The sequence below is a fragment of the Hemibagrus wyckioides genome, linkage group LG29 (genome assembly GCF_019097595.1).
Source record: "Hemibagrus wyckioides isolate EC202008001 linkage group LG29, SWU_Hwy_1.0, whole genome shotgun sequence".
In the NCBI taxonomy this organism is placed as follows: Eukaryota; Metazoa; Chordata; class Actinopteri; order Siluriformes; family Bagridae; genus Hemibagrus; species Hemibagrus wyckioides.
In genome coordinates this window covers 17,367,362-17,392,336 of record NC_080738.1, presented here as the reverse complement: position 1 = coordinate 17,392,336, position 24,975 = coordinate 17,367,362, and the positions used below count along the sequence as shown (strand labels likewise).

The 24,975-nt window shown below is 39.2% G+C and overlaps 1 protein-coding gene across 5 annotated transcripts in view; it reads right to left on the bottom strand.

Annotated features, from left to right (window-relative positions):
• fbxo41 (F-box protein 41) overlaps positions 1–19,125 on the bottom strand; it is a 33,323-nt gene extending 14,198 nt beyond the window's left edge. The window contains exons 1-4 of one of the 5 annotated variants that reach the window (XM_058384985.1): positions 18,408–18,471; positions 17,714–17,833; positions 10,636–11,527; positions 898–1,105 (exon numbers count right to left, since the gene is read on the bottom strand). In XM_058384985.1, coding sequence (XP_058240968.1) covers positions 898–1,105; positions 10,636–11,294 — 867 coding nt within the window. In that variant the 5' untranslated portion in view covers positions 11,295–11,527; positions 17,714–17,833; positions 18,408–18,471. Of the gene's footprint in view, positions 1–897; positions 1,106–10,635; positions 11,528–13,922; positions 13,941–17,713; positions 18,374–18,407; positions 18,500–18,689 lie in introns of those variants that run through there. The other 4 variants (XM_058384983.1, XM_058384986.1, XM_058384984.1 and 1 more) reach the window with 4 other exon arrangements.
• Between the last annotated feature and the right edge of the window lie 5,850 nt (positions 19,126–24,975).

Below are 24,975 nucleotides of genomic sequence, written 5' to 3'. Positions count from 1 at the left end.
GAATTTTTTTTTTTTTTAATTTTTGTAGAATTTGGAAGCAGGAAGTAGAAGCTGTTTCCCAGGTGAGGGCAAATGACATAAAACGAATGTGAGGTGACGTCACTACTGTTTTTTAAAATGTTGAAAATAAATCGCACAATGCACGCAGGCTAATTTTAAAAGACGCTTGTAAGACCCGATTCTCAGCGGCCATCTTGGGTACCTTTTTCTTCTGCGTAAGCAAAGCTGTGAGCGTTGAGTGTGTGACGCGTCCAACATTCCTACTTTTGTCACGCTATATCTACTACACAATAGCCAGAACAGTGTATAAGTATGTGATTTGTGACACAGCTTTTGTTATTTTTATTCCTCCGCCCTCTACGCCCTCTACCTGGTGGTACTCCAGAGAGAGTTTGAATGTTTATAAGATTTATATTAAATTATCTTAACCCGCAGAAAAACTGATTAGATTTTGGAATTGATCTAAACAGGTTCAAGTTCACAGCCAGGACAAATAGATTTTCTTCACGTTTGTAGTGTGTTTTGAAGGAAATTTCTGGCCTAAACAGTAAGGAGATGGTGGAGGTGGAGGTGATCATGGAGTTGTTGGTGTTGGTGGTCATGGGGTTAAAGTATTTCTGGAATATAACACTGATACATCCTTCCTGCCTCAAGTCCTCCTACTGAGCACTTCAAAATAGTTCCTTATAATCAGTAAGGTGCATTATGGGTAATCTGTAACTATTCCAAAAGTAACAGTACAGCTCTGGATCTTTCCAATGATTAATGCTTAATCAGGAATAACAAGAGGCTAACATTTTTAACCCTGGGATTAAATATAAACTCGAATCCTTGTCTTGTAGTGAGTCTAAATTTAGCGAATCGAGTGTCTGATCTCGCTGTGGAGGTTTTTTTTACCTGTCGGCCGTTGGATTTGGAGCCCTGCAGGCTGCAGTGGCCCAGACTCCCGTTTGGTGTGGTTCCACAGCTGCTGATGATCTGGAGCTGTTTCTCCGCTCGGTCTGCTCGCTCCAGGAGCTCCTCGATGAACTGCTGCAGACGCACTTTAGCGCTAGCTTCCCGCGCTGCCGTCTCCTGCAGGAACTGATCGATCTGAGCCACCTCTCTGCAGAGACGCAGCACAGAGCAGCGGTGAGCCACGGACACGCCAACATGCGGGCTAACCACGTCACGGTTCGGCTCGGCTTTCTGTATGCGTCTTAATCTTTAACGATCTTTCATGGGACCACATGATGCTTTAAAAATACCACATTATCATTTTCATTCAAAGTGAAAAAAACACTTACACGTTACATCATTTTTTATTTATTTTGGTCAAATTGGAAAAGATTAGACTTTCATTAAGGGGTTCTCCCTAATGCATTTGGGAAAATATAGGCCCTTTTTTGCATTATTTATTTATTTATTTATTTACTTTTGTTTAAATAATTATTAAAAAAAAAAAATTATTTATTTATTTGCTTATTTTTTTATTTATTTCATTTGTTTTTCTGTCTTATTTTATATTTTAAAATGTATCTATAACTCTTATTATTCCTCACTAATGTTGTGTTGGCAACTGTTTTTGTATCATAATACCCAATAAAAAAGAAACATTAAAACACATTATCCTGTAAAGTGATTTGTGTATTGGTACAGAATTGATTATTTTTCCTATCCGGAGTGATTGATGATTTAGGAAACATTTCACATACAGAGAATCAGGAATGAAGAGATGTGCGAGAGATGGCATCAGGTCACATGACGCACCGCAATCATTTAATATTTCAAGGTTTATTTTCCTGAATTTGTAGTGAATTAATAATCACTGATTTTTTTTTGCTATTATGTTTTATATGTAATAGATATTATATAATATTATTTGTTATATGTATGTCTGGTTTGAGAAATACACTGTACTTCCAGAAACTATGTTTCCCAGAATGCAGCGTGGCCTACAAACATGGCCGCCATGGACTACAGCCTCCAGTGAGCACAGACTCTGTCCTGTTCCAACTCACCATCAGAGCTGAAATTTTGTGGAAGCCATAAACACTGAGTTTCACAAAAGATTTTTGAAAGAAATGAATTAAATCTGCCCTTGAGCCATTTCCATACTGCAGTCCATTTCCACTCTTTGTAAAATAGAGATTTTTGAGAAAACGAACTGCATTAATTGTCCAGCTTTCTGTCAGTATAATTATTCTACAAAATATGATACAAAGACGAGGTCAGAATGGAGCAATTGCTCAAAACATCACATCCTTGCCTTCTTGAGCCTCACAGAACGATACATCGCTCAGCCCCAGACCTGCCGCTGTCTGAATTCTGCACATCCGTGACTAAATGAGTACGGAGATGTAGAATTGTCTCTTTCCGTTTCCTCTCTCTGCCCTCCTTTTTTCTTTTCTTTCTTGTTTGTGCGCTGTGGCATTCTACAAATCCTCAGAGACGCACCGCCTCCTTTATCTCTGTGGAAGAAGTGTAATCACTTAGAATCAGCTTGCTGTGCTGCTGTTTCTAACCAGAGGGTTACACACAAAGAGACAAAGAGAGAGAGAGAGAGAGAGAGAGAGAGAGAGACACAGACAGACAGACAGACAGAAAAAAAGAGAATGAGGCAGACAGAGAGAGAAAGAGCAAGAAAGAGAGAGACAGAAAAAGAGAGACAGACAAAGAGAGAGGGAGAGAGACTGACTGACAGAGAGAGACAGACACAAAAAAGTGAATGAGACAGACAGAGAGAGAAACAGAGACACAAAAAAGAGAGAGACTGACATAGACAAAGAAAGGAGCAAGAGAGAACAAGAGAGAGACAAACGGAGACAGAGAGCGAGAGAGAAAGAAAGAGAGAGAGAGACTGACGGACAGACAGAGAGACACAGAAAAAAAGTTAATGTAATAGACAGAGAGAGAGAGCAGGAGAGAGAGAGAGACAGACACAGAAAAAGAGAGCGACAGACCAGCAGACAGAGAGAGGGAGGGATGCAGTGAAAGAAAGGCTAAAAGACAGAAAAAGAGAGAGACAGAGAGAGGGAGGGATGCAGAGAGACAGCCAGACCAAGAGAATCTGACCAACATGCTCAAGCCACCAAGGTCAGCGTTTCATGAACTGAAATATTTCCGACGGAAAAAATGAAGCTTTTCCTGATTGTGTTGGAGATTAAACGCAGCACGAGATAAAACAGAACATTAACAGTGAGATCCAAACCCCAAAAATCAGTCTGATTCCAGATTATTAATAGATTATATTCGAGTTGATGATCCGCATCCTCTGCATTTCATCCTTCGTTTCAGAATAAAACCCTTTTTATTCATTCCTTTACATTTAATCCTTTATTTCTTCAATGTTTTTTTTAACACTCCTCTCCAAGCCTCTATATTTCATCATCTTAACATTTGTGACGATTGATTGCCATCTTTAAGGAAATGAATTAAAGACACTAAAGTGTGCGTTATTACGTAATGTATTGGACGGGGTTTTTGTCCTAATGGCCAGAAGTTTGTGCACCCCTACCGTCACACCCATATGTCCTTGTTGATCATCTCGCTCCAGATTTATTCTCCTCCTGCTGTGTTCGCTGTTATAATAATCTCCACTCTTCTCCTCTCTTTCTGCTAGATGATGGAGGATTTGTGTTCATTCACATGTTCTACAAGAGCATTAGTGAGATCAGACGCTGATGTCAAGGAGACTCCGGTTTCCCAGAGCGAGGTCTCACTGTTCTTCCAACCTTAAACACACCATGTCTTCATGGAGCTCGCTTTGTGCACAGCAGCATTGTCATGTTGGAACAGTGTTTCAGATTCTTCTAACACCACAACAATCCATATACACCAATCAGCCATAACTTTATGACTACCTGCCTAATATTGTGTTGGTCCCCCTTTTGCTGCCAAAACAGCCCTGACACATTGAGGCATGGACTCCATTAGATCCCTGAAGGTGTGCTGTGGTATCTGGCTCCAAGATGTTAGCAGAAGTCCTGTAAGTTGCTAGATTGGATTGAGATCTGGGGAATTTGGAGGCGGAGTCAACACCTCAAACTGGTTGTTATGGTCATCAAACCATTCCTGAACCATTTCTGCTTTGTGGCACAGCGCATTATCCTGCTGAAAGAGGCCGCAGCCATCAGGGAATACTGTTTCCATGCAACAATGCTTAGGTAGGTGGTATGTGTCAAAGTAAAATCCACATGGATGCAGGACCCAAGGTTTCCCAGTAGAACATTGCCCAAAGCATGACACTGCCTCCGCCGGCTCGCCTTCTTCCCATAGTGCATCCTGGTGCCATGTGTTCCCCAGGTAAAAGACGCACACACACCCGGCCATCCACGTGATGTAAAAGAAAACATGATTCATCAGACCAGGCCACCTTCTTCCACTGCTCCGTGGTCCAGTTCTGATGCTTACATGCCCATTGTTGTCATTTTCGGTGGTGCACAGGGGTCAGCATGGGCACCTTTACTGGTCTGCAGTTATGCAGCCCCATACTTAACAAACTGTGATGCGCTGTGTATTCTGACCCCTTTCTATCAGAACCAGCATTAACTTCTTCAGCAGTTTGAGCAACAGTAGCTCGTCTGTTGGATCGGATCACACGGGCCAGCCTTCACTCCCCACGTGCATCAAGGAGCCTTGACTGCCCATGACTCTGTCTCCGGTTCACCACTGTTCCTTCCTTGGACCACTTTTGATAGATACTGACCACTGCAGACCGGGAACACCCCACAAGAGCTGCAGTTTTGGAGATGCTCTGATCCAGTGGTCTAGCCATCACAATTTGGTCCTTCATCAAACTCAAAGCTCAAATTACTCAAAATCCTTACACTTGTCCATTTTTCCTGCTTCTAACATCAACTTTGAGGACAAAATGTTCACCTGCTGCCTAATATATCCCACCCACTAACAGGTGCCATGATGAGGAGATACTCAGTCTTATTCACTTCACCTCTCACTGCTGACAATGTTATACGTGAATACAGTACCTGATTGGTGTACATGCTTCTGATCTTGTGGTAACATTTTGAGGAAGAACCACATTTATGTGGTCAGAGGTGCACAAACTTTTGGCCGTATATTGGTAAGGATTCTATTTCTGATATATCAACAAGGATTTATTATGATTGTGTATGTATGTTTTTTTGTATCCGGAAGAAATGAATTATTTATTTATTCTTTCACTGAGGATATTTTTAATTAAATTCACAGAAGAGGTTGGTTTTATTTTTTTTTTTATTTATTTATTAATTCACTGGGGAGGTTTTTTTATGCGATGACATAACGTATCATGAGGAAATTCCGGACTCTGACCTGATGCTCTATTTAGATGATTTGAGTTATGATGTAAAGTATCAGTAGAAGTGTTTTTTGCTGATGAAGTGACTTTTTTGTGATTATATAATCCATATGCATGTTGGTTTTTTTTTTTCAATGGGGTTCAGTAACCCATCTAAACCCATTACTGGATTTGTTTGAAATCTTCATTAACTTTACACACATCTGTGTATTAATGTAGATAACGAAATGTTGAGACACTTGTAAATGAAGACTTTTAAACAGTTCCAGTGACTTAAATAAAAAAAAAAACTAAACAAATCAACTGAATCATTTCATCACACTGTAGAGATGCTGTATTTAACCGAGAGAAGAAAAACACCCACACATTCCTATCTGCAAAAGGAGAAGGGCAAAACGCCTCCTACCTGCATGTGTGTGTGTGTGTGTGTGTGAACTCGTGAAGAAAAAGAAACACAGATTCTGAGCCTCCTTTTTTCTCACAGCACTGTGTATGTGAAAGTGTGAGATCTGTGTGTGTGTGTGTGTGTGTGTGTGTGTGCCTGCAGGTTTTTCTGTTATTTTCTTCCATGTCACAGTTGAACACATCAGAGTCTAAACAGATCTATCGCATTCCAAGATACCTGATGTGTGACATCAAATCTCTCTCTCTCTCACACACACACACACACACACACACACACACACACACATATACACACACACACACTCACTCGCCTATCTGGACACACACAGTTGATTGAAATGAGGTGTGATCCGTCCAGTTCTGTCTAAAATTAAATTTTTAATGTAATTTTTAATTTTTTTTATATATATTTTTTTCTGTTATAAAATGCCTGGAAAAGTTTTAACATTTTAATACTGTGCAAAACTAGCAAGTACACTAGAGGAAAAAAATGAATAAATAAAATTTAAATCAGTTTGTATCGCAGCGAGACTGTATCCTGGACTCTGATTGGTCAGAAGCTGTTGATTTTAATTTGAATTAATTGTTGATTTTAATTCGATTTGAACAGCGGCTCTGACAGTCCAGCAGCTTCAAATCACAGGTTCATATCAAAGCGAATAATAAAGTTATAGTAATAATAATAATAATAATAATAAAGTAATAAATAATAGTTATTCCACAAAATGAGTAAGTGTATAATGCTATTTTTTGTAAAGAGAGGGTTAGAGATGTTTATTTAGAATTTCAAAGAGGCTCAGAGCAGAATTCCATCTGTTCCAGCCAAAACCTTCATCACCTACGATCACTGGGTCTCATGGACAGAAAAAGTGTCACAAAACGGATTTGTTAAGAATTCAGGTTGACGCTGATGTCGTGTCCGAATTAACGTGCATATAATCATCACTATGTTGCAGCCGTTCCACAGTGAAACGCAATCCCAGGCTTAAGACGTCCCCGAGGCGTGTCTGTAGTCAGAGATGAGAGAAAGCTTTAAAAGAAGAACCTTTTGTAATGAGAAAAAAATAACAAAAACGGATGAATAAAGCGGAGCTGCTGTTGTATAAACGGAACAGATTTCATTTTGCAGCGAAGAAAAAGCCGAAACATGCTGTGATTCATCACTCTTTTTTTTTTTAAACAGAGCGATGCTTAGCAACTCGACCCGATTTGGATGAAAAAATAAACGGATAAATAAACAAACAAGGTTTCGATTCATGAGATTCAGAACTACGGCATCAGCACCGGGCTCGGAACCCGACGCCGCTTCGCACTTTTCCGTGTCGTGCTCCAATTAGACGCGTGAAAGAGAACGAAGGAAAGTGAACAAAAGCGTGCGGAGTCTCAGTCATGGTAATAACAGTGGTGGAGGAGTCGACGGGCCTGTAAGCAAAACACAATCCCCCCGGAGTCAGGAGGCTAATTAGAGACGAGACACAGAGGAAAGACGAGAGGAAATAAAGTGCGAGGAATGAAGCTGGTGTGATTAGAAAAGGGAAAACACAGAGGATGAATGAGCTGGGTGTGTGTGTGTGTGTGTGTGTGTGTTGATATACAGAGTTGCTAGAACAGTGGCATGAATATTAATGGAGAACTCGGGCTTGAATAGAGGGAAATAAACAATACTATTGTGACAAATATTGCACAAAGATATTATTTTATTTGACATCAGAATTCATACAGAACATGTCTTCAACTTATTACTATTTTTGTAACTGTGTATTTGTGCTATATTAGTTTCGAGGGATGGTACAGGAAACAATTAGCACAATGTCTCAATTTGCGATGCGACTTGCGGAATTTGTGATTTATTTATTTATTTATTTATTATTTTCAGAAATCCATTCGAATTGATGACACAAGATTCTCATTTTAAACTAAAGTTTGTTTGATTTTGAGTTCATTTCTGCGACTGCAAAAGCAAGAAATCCTGGAGAGACTGATTTTAAAGAGATTTTTTGTTATTTACGGCTTGTGTGCCGTCTTTTCAGAAAAACGGAGCCGATTTCAGGACGTGAATGATGAAGATAAATTGGATACAGCGAACAGAGAAAATGTAGATGAGGCTTTTTTTTGTCCCCCTGAAAATGCATTCATGGGGCTCCGTTTGTAAGCTTGCAGTTTTCCCGCTGTGCGTGACCGGCCTCGCAAAGAAAGCTCAAGAGGATCCACAAATCAATTTCGCTCGGTAAATATTTCATACCTAGACGTCATCACATCACCCTTCATCCCATCCAGGGAGTCAAAGAATACAGTAAAGGTGAGAAGGGAAACTCGGAAACAGGATGCCAGAGATGGAAAGCAGGGATATGGTTCCATCTTTAGCCACTGTGGAGAATCATTTCACATGGAAGTGGAAAATTTTGCCAGCTCGGCAAAATGGTAGCTGCTACACCGCTAAACAAATAACGACGGGTCTAAGATTAATGCTGGTGATAAAATTGAGAAGAAAAAGCAAGGAAAAAAAATGCGAACCGTGAAAACAGGAAAACGGTCGAGGAAAAATAAGAAATGGAAAAATAACAGGAACAGGAGAAGTGGAGAGAATTAAAAGAAAGGGAAAGGAATGGAAGGAAGTAAGATATAAAAACTGACAGAATAAAGAGAAGGAAATGAGAGGAGAAGCAGATTTAGCAGAGAGGTGTTGAGTCTCATGTCGTGATTATTCAAGACTGACGTTACACGAGCCTCTCTTACACCACGCTGAAAGGAGGAAATTTAATCACCACATCTACTTTCAGCCACTTGCGAGCGTTTAGCAATATTTCATGTCTGAGCGAACGATCCAGAATGACTAGCGAGCGCACAACGTCGACCCGTGATGCCTGTTTATGTCACTGCACAGTCAGGACAATGAGTTTCGCTCATTTCCTAAAACCAAAACCCAGACTTCAGACAGACACACAAAAAAATCTCTGTCTGTCTCTCCAAAGCTAATAATAAGAGACATTAGCATCAGGGATGTTGGAGCAGCTGCAGAACTGGAGGAATTAGCATGCTAGATCTGCTGCAACATCACATTCACTTCGGTCTGGAAAAGAAATCTAATCAGGGGTATTATATCGTATGAACTAGTAATTTTGATGATGATTCTTTTCTAACGTTTTCTTGGCTTTGTTATTTTTTTGCTCTGTAGTCTACGTTAAGAACATACAGTAAGAATTTAATAATAAAATGGAGAACTGCATTATTTAGTCATCAACCTTATGTGCTGACCAGAAGACATGTGAGAGTTATGCATGGGGCGGAGTTTGGTGAAAACAAAGGTGTGTCTTATTTCTGTGCGAATCTGACCTGGATCGTTTTGACGTAACCACAATATGCTACGCTGAAATTTAAGATTTGGTGAAAATATACTTCATATAACAGACTACAGACTGTCACATGAACCCAATATAAAATGTATAAATACAGTGAAACCTCAGCATAGGAATTTAATTTGTTCTGGAGGCGAGTTATTTGGCAAAAATTCGTATTGTGGTACAAATCTTCCCATAGAAAATTATGTAAATGCAGATAGTCTGTTCCAGCCACCTAAAAATATTGCCAATATAACCAATTTCCAAGGGTCAATGGTCCTCACAGGAAGTCGCGCCACCAAGCTTGGGCTAAAAATAGAAAAGACCACCCACGCCACCAATCTGTCAACAAAAAAACGCCTGAAAAATCACCTAGCTTTGAACGCATGCTGAAGGCAACGTTGGTATCGTGGGTTCACTCTTTCAAAACAGCTTTCACTGACCGAAAAAAAAAAAGTTGTAAAATTCGTAAACTCACTTCGGTTGGCTTTGCTTTGAAGTTCTGAACGGCTCCTGGACGTATGCGCAACTTTGGTTGCATTTGGTTCGGTTTATTTGTATGCCAAAAATGCTTCGGGTGCGAATTTCTTGCAAAATTTCGATTCTTAAGGCATTCCTATGTCGAGGTTCCACTGTATGACACTATTAATGCCCCTCGTGTTTAAGTGTTGATCCTTCTGATCCCTTCTGGTCTAGGTTTCTTGCTTTATTGTTACGTCATAAACACAATGAAAAGCAAAAAATTCTGATGCATCATCTCAAGAAAAATCTCTGACACCAGAAATGTGATGTAACTAACCCAAGTCTGAATACACAAAATTTCCCTGCTTGAATACTGATGAAGGTTTTGGACTCAAGTCAGCAACGTTAAAAGTAGCCCATTGTGATCTATTGAATTTTTTTAAGGGATATATAATGTACTCAAGCCTCAGTTTTCAAACCTTATTATACAGTAATTTGACCTCATATGCTAATATTATGGGTTTTAGACTTTGGACCAGACAGGAAATGCTCACAGTGATAACCGCCCTTTCAAGTCCTTCCTACCATCTATACCAAGCTCCCTGGCATTGGTACATGATGCCCTGAGCTCCTGTACCCTTTTTCTGATTAGATTAGAACAGGGTTGTGAAATATTAGACCAGTGTTTGCAGTCAAATGTCAATTAGAAATGGCTGACTTGATTTTTACCATCGTATATAAGAAGATATGGATTAGATTATATTTATATAATATCATGTTTTAAATAGACTTGATTTTCAGACATATGCATGCAACCATACATAAAATATCAATGAACATCTGGATCAATATTCATATTTATATCTAGATCGGCTATTCATATTTTCACAGGGACTGATAGTTGTGTATGTATAGGACTGCAGGAAAAACAGAAAAAGGTTGTTTAACCCCAACATATCCCCTTCTTATACCACCACCAAACCCCAGTTTTACAATCTGCTATAGTGTATCTGTGGAGTCTTAATTTGAGTATTTATCATCTGTTACTGGCACAATGCTAATTAAAACAGATGGCACATCACTGAAATAGTCACACTCAAAAAAACAAACGCTGCAGAAATACAAGAGGATATTCAAGAACTTGCAACTTACTGCTGTTTGTGTGTGAGCTCCTGCTCCTTGTTGACCAGGTCTTGCTTAAGGCTGGCTAGCATCTCTACTGAGACGTCCACCTGGCGTGACAGCTCTGAGGCCTTGTCCTCCAGCTCCTGCTTCTCCTGACTGAGTCTTTCACTCTCCAGTTTGGCCTTCTCCAATTCTGTGCTCTTCCGTTCCAGCTCGGCCTGCAGGCGCCCCACACGTGCTGCGATCTTTTGCTCCACTTCTTCAGAAAGCTTCTCCAGTCTCTCATCCAGCTCAAGCCTTTCAAAGGCCCGAGCCCTGAGGCGCGCCAAACCCTCCTCGTAAGCAGCTTCCATGGCACTGGGGTCCATTGAGCTCATGGCTTTCTTCACCAGGATCTCACCCAGTGGGAACTCCACATTGGGAAGGTAACGGGCGCCGGCGGATGAGGTCGTGGCAAGCCCGAGCTCGTCGCCCGAGCAGGGGAAGCGGGATTCAGCAGCCAGGGCGCTGTCAGCCACCAGAGGGAGCAGTGCGGCGGCGTCACACACGCTGTTGGATTTGGAGAGCACGTACAGCGTCTCGTAGGTGTGGTTGTACTCCAGGTGGGCACGCAGTGATGACAGGCTCCGGAAGCGTTTGTGCTCCCCGCAGCGAGGGCAGCGGTACGGCAGGTCCAGAGAGGCCATGCCAGGCTCAGGCCACTGGGCGCCGCCCTGAACAGGCTGGGCACCAGAGACCTCTACTCATCTCAGGTTCATGTAGGATGCTGCAGTTCAACCACATGCTGAAAAATCTATACACATTCCACCTTCTGAGTTATGACTCAGCACAATGCTGAAAAAACACCCTTATGGTTTGTGTCTTATTTGCTTCCCGCTGTGTTTTCTTACATGTTTTCTGTATGGCACTGCATTCAACCCTAGGAAGAAAACATAAAACATAAACAGAGATTTCAATAATAAAATAAAACACATTAAAAATAATCAGGAGATTTGTTTAGTATATCTCAAAGTGTCAACTGACACATTTCCGGGATGCCAGACTGCCTCAGCAGTCACCTCTTATGAGACATTTTTCATTTTCTTTTCTTACTGAATGCTCAGTTTTACAGAAAACAAGTAATGGCTAAAAGAAAACAGTTCTATAGTTAGGGTAGGGACATTAATCATCTCTTGTATAGCTGTAATGATCTGAAAGTTTGCAGCTTGCAAGGGTTGGGATTTCGGTTAAAACCTACATTACATAACGATGTTATTTAAAAACACTTTAGAGTGAAAATTCTAACCCAGTAACAACTGTTGCTAAGGAGAACATCTCCTCGAATGTAGCAACTCAATTGTCCAGTCAGGGCACAGAGTAAGATCTTCAGTACTAGCCATTTATTAAACAATAGCCAGGATTTGTCGGAATACGGGTAATTATCGGGTAGTTTTCCTCAGGTCTGATTTGTAAATATAATTTATGTGTATTATCACTGTTCATATGTTTAACACTGTTTATAAACAGTGGTAACTGGTATTTGAACAAATACCAAGCTACATGCTATGCTACCCCAGATCTCTCAGAACACCAACCCGAGTTCTCTAATCTCTCCCTTTTTTTTTTTTTTAACAGTACCACAATCCCTCATCATGTCTATAGTTTGAGGGTCTGCACTTGCAAATATCTTTTTATATTTAAATAAGTGATTAAGTTGAACTTCAAGTTATGTATAGACTTGATTTGGGTCGTAATGACATCAACTGGAATTTTGTTCAACAGTAAAGGCCTGGCACTGTCTAGAGATTGAAAAAAAAAAAGATGGTTTAGCCTCAGTGGCTCAATGGGAGGTTAAGTATGCAATCAATCCCTCTCTCTTCATGTTCACCATGATTATATCCCATCAGTGGCCATCATTCTAATGGAATCTGTCAAGAAGGTTCATCCAAAGACTACATCCATGTCTACATGACCCTCGTTGATTTAAAGCAGTTAATCAGTTTTCCTACAGAGAAAAAGAGTTGACCTTCATATCACCAAAAACCTGACATGCTAGAGAGCATTCCGGAGAACTTCATACTAAAACACCACTAGTATGTCTCTTTGATGACCAGGAGGAAGGTACAGCTTGGTCTAAACCCATCCCATATATGTCTATTGGATTATCCCCACTGGTTACGATCTAGATAGTTCAGCAATCCCAGACTACTACCTTTTTGAAACATTTCGGGGAGCACCAATAACACGAAAGTCTGAAATGCATCAGTCTAGCTCAATATCCATACTGAATACTACTCTACTATATTCCACTATCACTCCATTTGTCTGGCATCAATATTAAGAAATATCAAGTAATCTCTGAGAACAATCTAATCTCTTTGGAATGCGAAAGGGAAAATATAGAGGCTAGAGGCATTTGGAGTGCATCCAGTGGCATTTGGATCTAGCAATTAGTCTCTGAGTGACATTCCCTGTTACAGATTCAATTAACCCAGTAAGACAGTCAGAAGGCTGATCCTTCACAAATCAGTAAATCTAATTAATGATGTTTACATCTATAGACTGATGGCGGTGTCATGTGGGAAAAGGGCAGTCTCTAGAGAGCTGGGGTATGAACTGGAGTAGCATCAGTGACGGATTAGACAGCAAAACGTTGACACTGAAACCAAAACACTGAGCCAACTGGGAATGGAAAGAGAATGGTTAATGCTAATTCAAATCAGGGAACTTAAAAAACAGGAGAAAGAAACTCAAAAAATAGGAGAACAAACAAAAAATGGGACTTATTAGAACTACTTAAAAAAAACAGTAAAAATGTATGTGGCAAAATTAATGGCACTCCTAAAAATAGTTTAAAAATGCTGAATGTTTAAGAAACATACATTATGTAAGATGTGGCAGGATGTAAGAGCGTTTGCTGTGGGCAATCCAGAAATCAGGGTTAAACAAGGATAGTTCATCATAATAATTAAGTATTTGCATAATCAAGTAGGCAAAGATCATAACCAGAAACTAGACTTTGATTTTCTTGGTTGTAGCTTTTCTAAACCTGGAACATCTCTGAAAAGGAAATTAGAAAAGGTCTAAAAGATTTGAAAGGCTTCCACAGTAGGCTTTAGAGTGTATAAAACAGGCTATATAAAATAAGCAAAGGAAACCAGTTTTCCTGCTGGGACTGGGAGTAGACTGCTGCACAAACACACACATATCCAACAGTTATGTCTGTAATTAATCAAGCTGCTTAAACAGTCACCAACTGAAGACTGTACACGATGGCGCCAGAAATCAGCTCACGTCACAGGAACAAACAACTACAAAACACCACACATGCCAACCTGTCATGTCTTCTGCTTGTCATGGAAGTCCTGACAGCCTCTGATCCAGGATCAGCTTTCCTGTTTTTCCCACAATGCCTACTTTCATGATATCCATCCCAAAGGCTGATATCTCACTAAAGGAAAGCTCTCACAAGAAGAATTCGCATCTAAGGACGCTCTTTCACTCTTTGGAAAAGCAAGGCCACATCTGACACTGCTGGCGCCCAGCTTAAAGTCCGGTTACCATAGAGACGCTTCCTCTCCCATACAAATACATAAACGAGATGTTGATTCAAAGCCAAGCGTTAGCTAATATGCTCATTTACTGAATGTCTTCACATAACCCCTGGACCGCATAGGACTTTCATCCTGTAATCACCTCCTGTTTGATCTTTTGTTTGACCTTATTGTGCCATAATGGATCCTCATCCTTCTCTCAAAGACTACCAAGACCTTATCGGCCCAAAGATGCTCTGATGCTAGGAATTAAACTGGCTGGCAGTCTTTGAATTCCAAAATGGGGAATCAAGGATAAAACATGAAGCAAGATAAAGAACAGGCCAATTGTTAGGAGCAATTACACAAGTGCAAGATTTTATTTTCAAAATATATTTGCAGTATCAATAATCAGCAAATCAATAATCCCAGCAAATTCAAGTTTTAGGAGCTCATGATTTAATTATTTATTTTTGGTTTTATTCAAATGTTCCTGGTGTGTTTGTGTTTTTACTGTTTTAAATGAACAAATTTAATGTTACCAGTTTTAACGAAACCATGTATTTGCATTGCTTTGAGTTCAATGCTTTGACTGATATGATACTTTTACACTGTAATGTGACAAACAATGCTTCACAGATTCAGACCAATCACATTCGATATGCAAATTATTATGATGATGACATGGTACCTTTTAGCCATAGAACCTGCAAGCAGATCTAATATTAGTTATTAGTTAGTGCTATATTGTGATGTCACAAACTATGCGTCACTGCTTTAACCAATCGCGTTCGATATGCAAATTGTCCCTCTAGCTATTAGTGATGGAAAAAAGAAATCAAGCTAAAGCATTACAAATATATAACACCTGAAACTGATTTATTATTATTATTATTATTCTGTAAAAATTATGAAAAGACCTGTTTGGTTCGATTTATGTGTTTTTTTTAAGCGCAGGACAAATTCTAGGGTCATCAACAAGTCAAATCCAAATTTCCCCAATGCATCAAAGTAGCAGAACCTTTTTAACTATTAAACATGATCCTCTCTTCTAATGGCCCGGGGCTAAAAACAGAGTCTCAGAGGACGGGAGTACCATATCTACTGATTACACCGACTCCTATTGATCTCAGGGCTTTTCCACTCAACCAATTATCTTTCATTATCCACAGCTTATGCTAACAGTCCAGTAAAGCCTCCACTGCTAACACAGAACACTGCTGCATGCCAACATGACCTCTATAATGGCCTTCAGACCATGGAAAACAAATTTTCAGTGTCCTAACTAGCAAAACATCCTATACAACACATCTTAAAACATCCTTCTAGCAGTTGGAAGGTCTATCTATTGAGAAAATTGTCTCAGCATAGCAACACTATCGATCGTGAAAGCAGATTAACTCTAATGTTTTTTTGGGTTTTTTTTTTACCAAACAATGGCAAACGCATGTAACACGCCACCCTTTAGCTTTAGAAGAATATGTGGACACAACTCTAACACATACACACAACATGGGCTCATTTAAAAGACATTTCTAAAACATTGTGTCCATAGAAATGTTGTCAGCCATCTTGAAAACCTTTTCTCATCCATCATTCTACACTTTTTGTTGGTTTTTTTGGCTGAATAAGTGCGGCATCTGGGAACATAAAGTGTCAGCTGGAGTTTGGTGGTCCAAGGAAGGAACAGTGGTGAACAGGGTCATGGGCGGTCAAGGCTCATTGATGCACGTGGGGAGTGAAGGCTGGCCCGTGTGATCTGATCCAACAGACGAGCTACTGTTGCTCAGAAGTTAATGCTGGTTCTGATAGAAAGGGGTCAGAATACATAGTGCAGGATGGGTCAGGACTGTTTTGGCAGCGAACGGAGGAGCAACACAATATTAGGCAGGTGATCATAATGTTATGCCTGATCGTTGTATATAAAATGACACATTTTGGAACAACTTTTTAGTCAGATCGTCCCTGTAATGGTCAGTCAGTGCTTACAGGGATCAGTGTGTGTGTGTGTGTGTCTGTCTTTTTTTTACAGACATGTGTATTGATCTGTTACATTCAGTATTGTGGCATTAAACCAAAAAGTCAATGAAGTCCAAAACAGACCCGCTATCATAACGTTGGTCAGATCTGTGGCTGGCTGATGTCCAGTAGTTTTGTAATAAAGATACTGAATGAATATTTGGAAGGTGAAATGTGCGATACACAGTGGAGTAGTGTGACCTGAGGCTCAAATCGATAACGACTCGGATGCAGAAACTGACCAAATATGGCAGTGTAACCGAGAGACTTTCTCATTACAGCACTATAGAGCCGAAATCTGATAGCTGATAGCTCTGAATGTGAAACCTACAGTTTTATCTGGTCACGCGTTTATCCCATCAGCCTCAAACCTCAGGATCTCTCCGGATCTCTTCCGTGTCTGTGGATGGTTTCTTTTTACAACCGCACTAAGTAAGCAAAAGTGTGGAATATAAGACACAAGGGATGTGATGATGCCGTGGAATATTTTGCCCAGTTTAGTAAAGAAAATTCAGCAAAACTCTTTGTTAAAAATAGGAAACAAAGCTTTGAGTCATAGGTTAATAAAATACGGTACGTTTTGATGTTCCTGAGCTGCTGTAATAATGTGAATGCATCAAACATTTCATTTCATTTCATTTTAAATGTCAATGTGTGCCAAATTTAAGCACAAAAGAAGTCGGACTTTGCGGTGACTGGCAAGAGCCATCAGCCAATCAGAAGAGAGAGAGAGAAAGAGAGAGATCACAAAATAATACATCAATTAAAGCAAAATATATTCAGCTGTGATGAACATTAAACATTGTTCTTCCTGACCAGGTGAGATATTTATTAGTTCTCTGATTTGATGGGAACGTAGTGAACAATACTTGATGTGTCCTCGCTGTGGAATTTAATCTAAATATCTTTATCCAGTTGCAAATCTGTACATGTGCATAAACACTATAGCTCAGTAGTTCTCAAAGTGAGGTCTGGGAACACTTAGTATAGCCATAGGGGTCAGTGATTTTGTATTTTTTATTAATTAATTAATTTATTTATTTACTTATTTCGTTTATTGTTACAGTGGTGTAAATGGCAGCCCATGTAATTATATTTAGGAGTCCAAGCACCAAATTTAACACAACGAAGATCCACTTTTGTTTCTAGAAATAGAAGATTAAAGAATAGAAAATTAAATAAAATAAATTCCAATTCAAGAATTGAATCCATGCTGAGGAAGTCTATAGATTTTATTTATTTTTTCAGTAAAAGGAGACTCTTGTTAGCAAACATTTGAGAACCACTGCTATAGGTAACAGACTAGAGACTATACAACTTTCACTATTAAAGCCCATTTAAACCTGGTCCAATGTTGATTTAAATTTTAATGACATTTACTATCCATCCATCCATTGTCTATACCCGCTTTATTCCTAATTAGGGTCACGGGGATCTGCTGGAGCCTATCCCAGCACACATAACGCGAAAGGCAGGGGTACACCCGGGACATTTACTAATTTAACCAAATTTATTTTACATTAATATCTGATTCCTGGAAGTAATTTGAGCTTATAACACTTCACTATCCTTACCCACTCACGCTGACTTTGTGATCCTGCCTCACATAAACACCCAGGGTTTTGTAGTCCTGTGTGGAAGATGGTGATTTTTTTACAATCTCCTGACGGTGGAAACTTCAGCAGTTAGAGATGCTGTAACAAGACATCAGGACGTGTTTTGGTTTTTACGGACGAGAGATGAGGGGCTAAAATCGATCTAAGCAATGATTAGATGATGAGATCGAGATCTGCATCTTGGCTGCATTTACATTTTATGTTATTAATGGAAATCTAGCTGATATGAAGGAGGCAGGTTAATGATGCAGGTGTAAACAGGAGCTTAATTCATCTGGACATTATCTACAAGGTCAAAATACCATCTATAAACCCTGCTCTGTTTCTCTAGGCTACAGAGGATAATAATACAAGCTGTAAGACCGATTAGCCTGTTTTATTTATTTATTTTTATCCCGCAGACTCTAATCCGTTTAGCAGATACAACTGATACACATCGATTAAATCGAACCCGATCCGATCCATCAACACTTCAAGCTTACGGTGTGAGGCAGAAGCCTCCATCCCACTAAGATGCTAATCACATCCTAATTTTTTTTTCCTTTCTATGTCAGGTCCAAGAGCGCGAGCCACTGATTAATGCATCCTCATCTATTGCAAGCAACCGGAACCGAACCCGTTTAAATTATCATCATAATATTCAACCTCCAACCTCTCTGAATATCCGTGCCCGGTGGTGTTGGTGATGGTGATGTGATGCCAGCCAGGTTTGCACCATTTCTCGTTCCCTCTCTCCCCCTCCCCTGTCCTCCCCTCCGGTGCGGCTCGCGCTCCTCTGTAATACCCCGGTATACCGGAAAGCGCGCGCCTTGGAGGACGCACCGCCACCGCGCTCGAGCTCTTCCGTACAAACACGCCATGTCAGAAAACGACAGAAGGCAAGAAAGAAAAGGTCAGACACGTTGAGGTAAAAAAAAAAAAGGTTTCTCCTCACCTCTATCGGTCTTTCCCCCGGTATTTTTTTCTCCCGCGGAGCCGAGCTCGCGCGCTCCGGTGCGCTGACGTCACGCCGCTGCGCTCTGCAGCATGACGCGCGGGGCGCGCGAGAGCTCATCAGAGTTGCCAGATTGAACGATCCACCTTTTTTGTACGTGTTCCCCCAACCCGATTCAATCACGGACTAACGTCGATGACTGATGATGATGATTTGATTGTACACGTGACTAGGTTAGTTAAGTGAGAATTGTCAATCTGGCAACCCTAAAGAAAAAAATCTAACGGCCCCGACGCACGGAATCACATCCTGATCGCTTAATTCGATTATTCGACTCGACTCTTGGGGATGAACGCAATACGAGTAACGGGTGTAAGTCATAGAGGCGGACAAACCGGAAATAAGGGCATCACTGCGAAATCCCGGGATGCAGAAACACGAGTGACGGAGGAGTCGATGAATCACGCAGGAGTCGGTTCGTTTCGAACGAGTCTTTAAAGTGACTCAGGGAAATCGATTCGCACGTACTCATGACCTTTATTTGCTTTAATAAAAGTCAATCAATTCATGCATTATTCGAATTTATTTATTTTAAATGATTTTAATATATCATTTTAATTTAACTTCTATTTATTAATTTATAAATTCATAAAATTATTTTTTGTGATTCATGTTTATTAAATTGTACCTTTTTTATTTCGTGATTGCTGGCCATCGGAGACAAAACAACATGACTTGTATTTCAACTCAATTCATGTCTATTCATCTTCTTATAATCGTGTTATAACTGATCGGCTTTATTAATCCTTTGTAATACAAACACATTGATGAAAAGGGAGCCAACTGGCAAAATACTGCACATTAAAGTCAACTGAGGAATATTAACGGCATAAATAAGTTTATAATGTTTAAAATTGTTCGTAGATCATCATCAAATATTCAGCCTGAAATCTTTTATAGCTGGAGTTGCACTTTTCAGCTGTCCATAAAAATCATCAGGAAATCAGCGGCTGGTGGTGGAGTGTAATATATACAAATAGAATGAACAACAGCACCGCCTTGTGGTAAGAATTTAAAACTGCATCCCGAAAATATCAAGAATGCAGCCAAAGTACATTACGCTAGATGAGGGCGCTCTCTTTCCAAATATTTCTGGACTAAACTATAGATAATAATAATAATAATAATAATAATAATAATAATAATAATAATAATTAATAAATATCCTTCAGACTAGTTTGGAATAGATTTAAGAAACAGAATTAAAAAAATGAGAAGTAAAATTCCATCAACTAAAATGAAATGAAATACAGTACAATACATCTTACTGTATACCATCCATACCATCTATACCATACAACAACTATGCTATATTCAGTAGAGAACAATAAAACAAAAGTAATATAATACATTTAAAAATAATAATAATAATAATAATAATAATAATAATAATAATAATAACTTGTATTCATACCACGATTTATTTATTTATTTATTTATTTATTTATTTATTTATTTTAAATTAAATCTAGAAACATCATCGGTCCTTCGGTTGTACATTTACATTTCTAGCATTTAGCAGAGCGACTTACATTTTCATCTCATTTTATACAATTGAACAATTGAGGGTTCAGGGCCTTGCTCAGGGGCCCAGCAATGGCAGCTTGGTGGATCTGGCATTCAAGCTCACAACCTTCTTTACCACATCCCCCTTCTTTTGTCCTTCTGGAAGTTTCCTTGTAGAAACTGAGAGGTTCTTATCATGTCATTCGCATCACTATACTTTGCAATCCTTGGAAATTTGCCTGTGTGGAAGTTATCAACAGTTGTATATTTGAGGGGGGGAGGGGGTACGGGGGGGCTACAGCATCAAAGATAGGCTAGTTTACATTTACACCATTTTTCCTTTTAAGGTAATGAGCTGTAGTACTGCTAGTCCTTTAGTCATGATGTTAGTCATATTTCTCTGAGAACTACAGAATGAGCTATTTAAGACACACACACACACACACACACGCCCCTCTACATTCTTTATCATTCAGATGTAGCCAAATTGACAGCCATACTATAGCATAATTGCTATCCTCTCAGATCCCTTTGTGCTTTGATTGGCTCTGCTGGAGACGTGCTGCGCTTTTCACTTGCTTTTTATTCACAAACGCCTGGTCTGGATATTATTAGTTCCCTTTTGCTTAGCAATCATAATATGTGACATTTCTACAGCGTCGTCATTTCTGTGAGATGAGCAAGAAAACAACAAAAAAAAAAGAAAGAAAAGAAAACAACAAAACCTGTGAATGAGCTCCAGAATGTGGTGGTGTTGTTTTTGACCTGACAGTGCTAGCATCACGTGCTTAAATCAATTATTATTATTATTATTATTATTATTATTATTATTATTATTATTATTATTATTATACTTTAACCCCGAAAATGAAAGCGGTCTCGTTAACTTATTTTTCCTAAGAGTATTCCAGACCTGCACTTATTTTCTCCACCACTAGGGGGCAGCAGATGTTTACGTTCGAAATACGTATTCAATTTACCTGCAGAGAATTTTAATCTTTCATTTAACCTACATCAAAACAATTCTAATTAAAATTTACAAAGATTTATAAAAAATAATTAAGCCAAACTGAATACGCTGCAATTAATATTTATATAAATTTGTTCCATTTTGGAATATAATTAAGTTACAGATGCTCCACAGTAAACAATACGTTAATAACATTCTGACCTGGAAAGAGAGGTTTTTTTTTTTGCACCTAATTTTTTTGGACATTTAATTATTTATCACCCGAGCTGCGAACACATTGTATAGTTTCAATTTCAATTCAATTTATTTGTGTAGTGCTTTTAACAATAGACATTGTCTCAAAGCAGCTTTACAGAAGTGTAGAAACAGAGAAAAAATAAATAAATAAATAAAGTTTAAAGTCTCTAACATTTATCCCTAATGAGAAGCCTGAGTGACGGTGGTGAGGAAATGATAGGAAGAGGATGATATGAGGAAGAAACCAGAAGGCTCAGAAGGGAACCTCATCCTCATTTGGATGACACTGGACAGTAAATAATGTAACTGTTGATGATGTCCAGGAACCAAGAGCTCCTGAGGAACTAACAGGCTAGTGTAGTTTTTGAGTTCATTATAGACTTAGCACTAATTCCTTCCTGCTGAAAGCTGACAGATGCAGCGACAGTTCAGAGATGGTGTGATCGTCTCCAATTGGTTCTATCCACTGCAGTCCCCTGAGTCACGGGCTGTCCACTCAGATCTATCCACAGCATCAGTGAGCACCACCAAGTCACGAGACTCAAACACACTAGCCTATTAAGTAGAAGTAATAAGCATATACCTGCTCATTCATACATATATATCACAACATCTCAGAACATACAACAACTCAAAACTTGAGCTCTGTCAGTCAAGATGTCAGGTCAGGGTCATGATTAGAGAGCATCACAATCCTGCAGGACATTTAAATCTATAATCTACCTCGATGCTTTAATTCTTCTAGATTCTTCTAGTAAAATGTGAAGAAAAACGAACACAAGGTCCCTGACCAGATGAAAAAAAAAAAACATCCATTGTGCTTCAGTCAGCAGTTGTGTTTGTGTCTAGCATGTCACAAAGAGGAAAATCACACACACACCGGCGTAAAACTATATTTAGAAAATGGACATTAAAGCAGCAGTATGTAACTTTTAGGATCTAAGAGATCTCTCCACTTGCAGGATTTAGCTTGCCTTTATCTATGACTGACTGTGTAGATAATCATATGAGATACCTAACTAGCTTGCTTTTTTCCTCATTGAAGCAGCCATTTTTAAAAATAAATAAATAAAGTGTTAAATAGCACTTGTGGCCGTGTTTAACATGGCATACACACATTTATAACAGACCTACATTTATTTATGGCACATTTCTGGAATATTATGTATAATGGTACAAATAGCATAAATGATCTAGCAGAAATGGTCTTCGATATGTGTGTGTGTGTATGTATGTGTATATATATTTATATATATATACTAGTTAGATTTTTATTATTGCTAACTGACTACAAATGCCCATTGTCCATCATACATGGGGTGTACTGAGTCAGCAGGTTTCCATGCTAATTGTAATTAGCTGAGATTACTACCTTTCAATGCTAATTACAGAGTAACGGGCACAACAGATTCAATTTTTCATGCTAATAGAACAACAGTAACTACTGAAAGTCAGAAAATTTAAAATTGTCTGTTGGCATGAACATATCTATATCTGTATTAGTATATTTTGCAAAAAAAATCTATGATTACTAGCAGACCGGAATTAATCTTTTTTATTTTTTTACGTTCTACATGGAGGTTTTCAGCATGTGTAATTTGCATATTTTTGACACCTCTACAAATCCTACTTTTTTGATTTTACCCCTCAAAAAGTTGCTTCTGGTCGCTTTAAGTTCCAAGAATGCAATCATAACTCATCACCAGAGACATTTAGCAGTTAAACTCTGCTAAATGGGATGAATTAGAGTGAAGACTGCGAGCCAGACCAAAACTGGGACGTCTTCCTTTACATGCACATGAATGTAATATGGAGTTGTCTCCCGCTCTTTGCAGCTATAACAGCTTCAACTCTTCTGGGAAGGCTGTCCACAAGGTTTAGGAGTGTGTTTATGGGAATTTTTGACCATTCCTCTAGAAGAAGCACATTTGTGAGGTCAGACACTGATGTTGGATGAGAAGGTCTGGCCCACAGTCTCCGCTCTAATTCATCCCAAAGGTGTTCTATGGGGTTGAGGTCAGGACTCTGTGCAGGACAGTCAAGTTCCTCCACACCAAACTCACTCATCCATGTCTTTATGGACCTTGCTTTGGTCACTGGTGTACAGTCACGTTGGAACAGGAAGGGGTCATCCCCAAACTGTTCCCACAAAGAGCATGAAATTGTCCAAAATGTCTTGGTATGAAGCTGAAGCACTGAGTTCCTTTCACTGGAATTAAGGGGCCGAGTCCAACCCCTGAAAAACAACACCTGAACTCAATGATTTGGAGGGGTGTCCCAATACTTTTGGCCAATATAGTGTATGATAGTATATTGTGTAGCATTTTACACACAGGAGTAAAAACAGCAAGTGTTTATTTAACACCTAGAGTGTTTTATATAATCTGAACACAAAAGGGACACTGCACGAGGAAAATCTGAGCCTGGAATTCAGTGTAGGAATTCAGCAGCAGGAATCATTTGCTCTGCACTGATCGTTTGTCGTAATCGAAACGTATCAAGCGAAGCATTATGAAATCCATTAATGATACATGGCATGAATGTATGAGCCACGGCAATAATACAGACCTCTGCAATCTTAGCATGAGCCAGAGACGTTACCATAGTAACAGAGTATGTCTTATCAAGTATGGCTCTCGTGATTTTTTTTTTTTTTTTTTTCCACTGGAACTTATTTGGGCTTTCAGAGTAGGTATGACAACAGGCTATTGAGCCAGCGCATTGATTTGCATGTTAATAGATTTAACAGGAGCGGTATGTTAATTTGGCCGCTAGCTGAGAGGTCTCGTCAAAAAACCTGTCATATCGCTTAAAACTGAGATCGACGTATATATAGAAGCTTTTATGAAAATGGTGAGGAGATACTTGTAAACTAAAAATAGTGGCGGTTCAGGTGAAGGTGGAAAAAGGCCGCTGTTGTTCTCTGGATGGAGTGTGTGTGTGTGTGTGTGTGCGCACATCAGTGATACTGCAGTCGACACCTGGAAGCAGAAAATACTCAAAAAATCCAAAAAAAAGAAAAAGAAATTCGACTGTGTTGCAGCTCACACATTTGAGCTCTTGTAGGAGAACTGGACTGAATTCATGCTCAATAATTTAGCCTTAGCTTTCAGTTAGATTGCTAATGTTCATGCTAAGGAAGAAAAAAGAAACAGTGCTCATCAATGGAAGTGCAGCAGCTAGATAGACTGCTCATTTCCATGCTAGTCAAAATATGATAATAATGAAATAAACAGAATTGGAGAGTTTGAGTCCAGATTTTCATGCTGATACACCAGAGAAGGGCTTATGAAAAAAAGGATAGCGACTAGCTAGAATGCTATTCGAGTAGTACTGCTAGTTTGAGTGCAACTTTTTATGCTAATATGCACAGAAAATAGCAGGTACTTAGCTTCGTGCTGCATTGAAAGTAAAGTATTGGATAGTTTTAGATAGAGCAGCTAGTCTATCTTATATGCTAATTGGCTAGAGAGTTGATTTGTAAAATAAGCTAAAAAAATGTAACACGTTTGA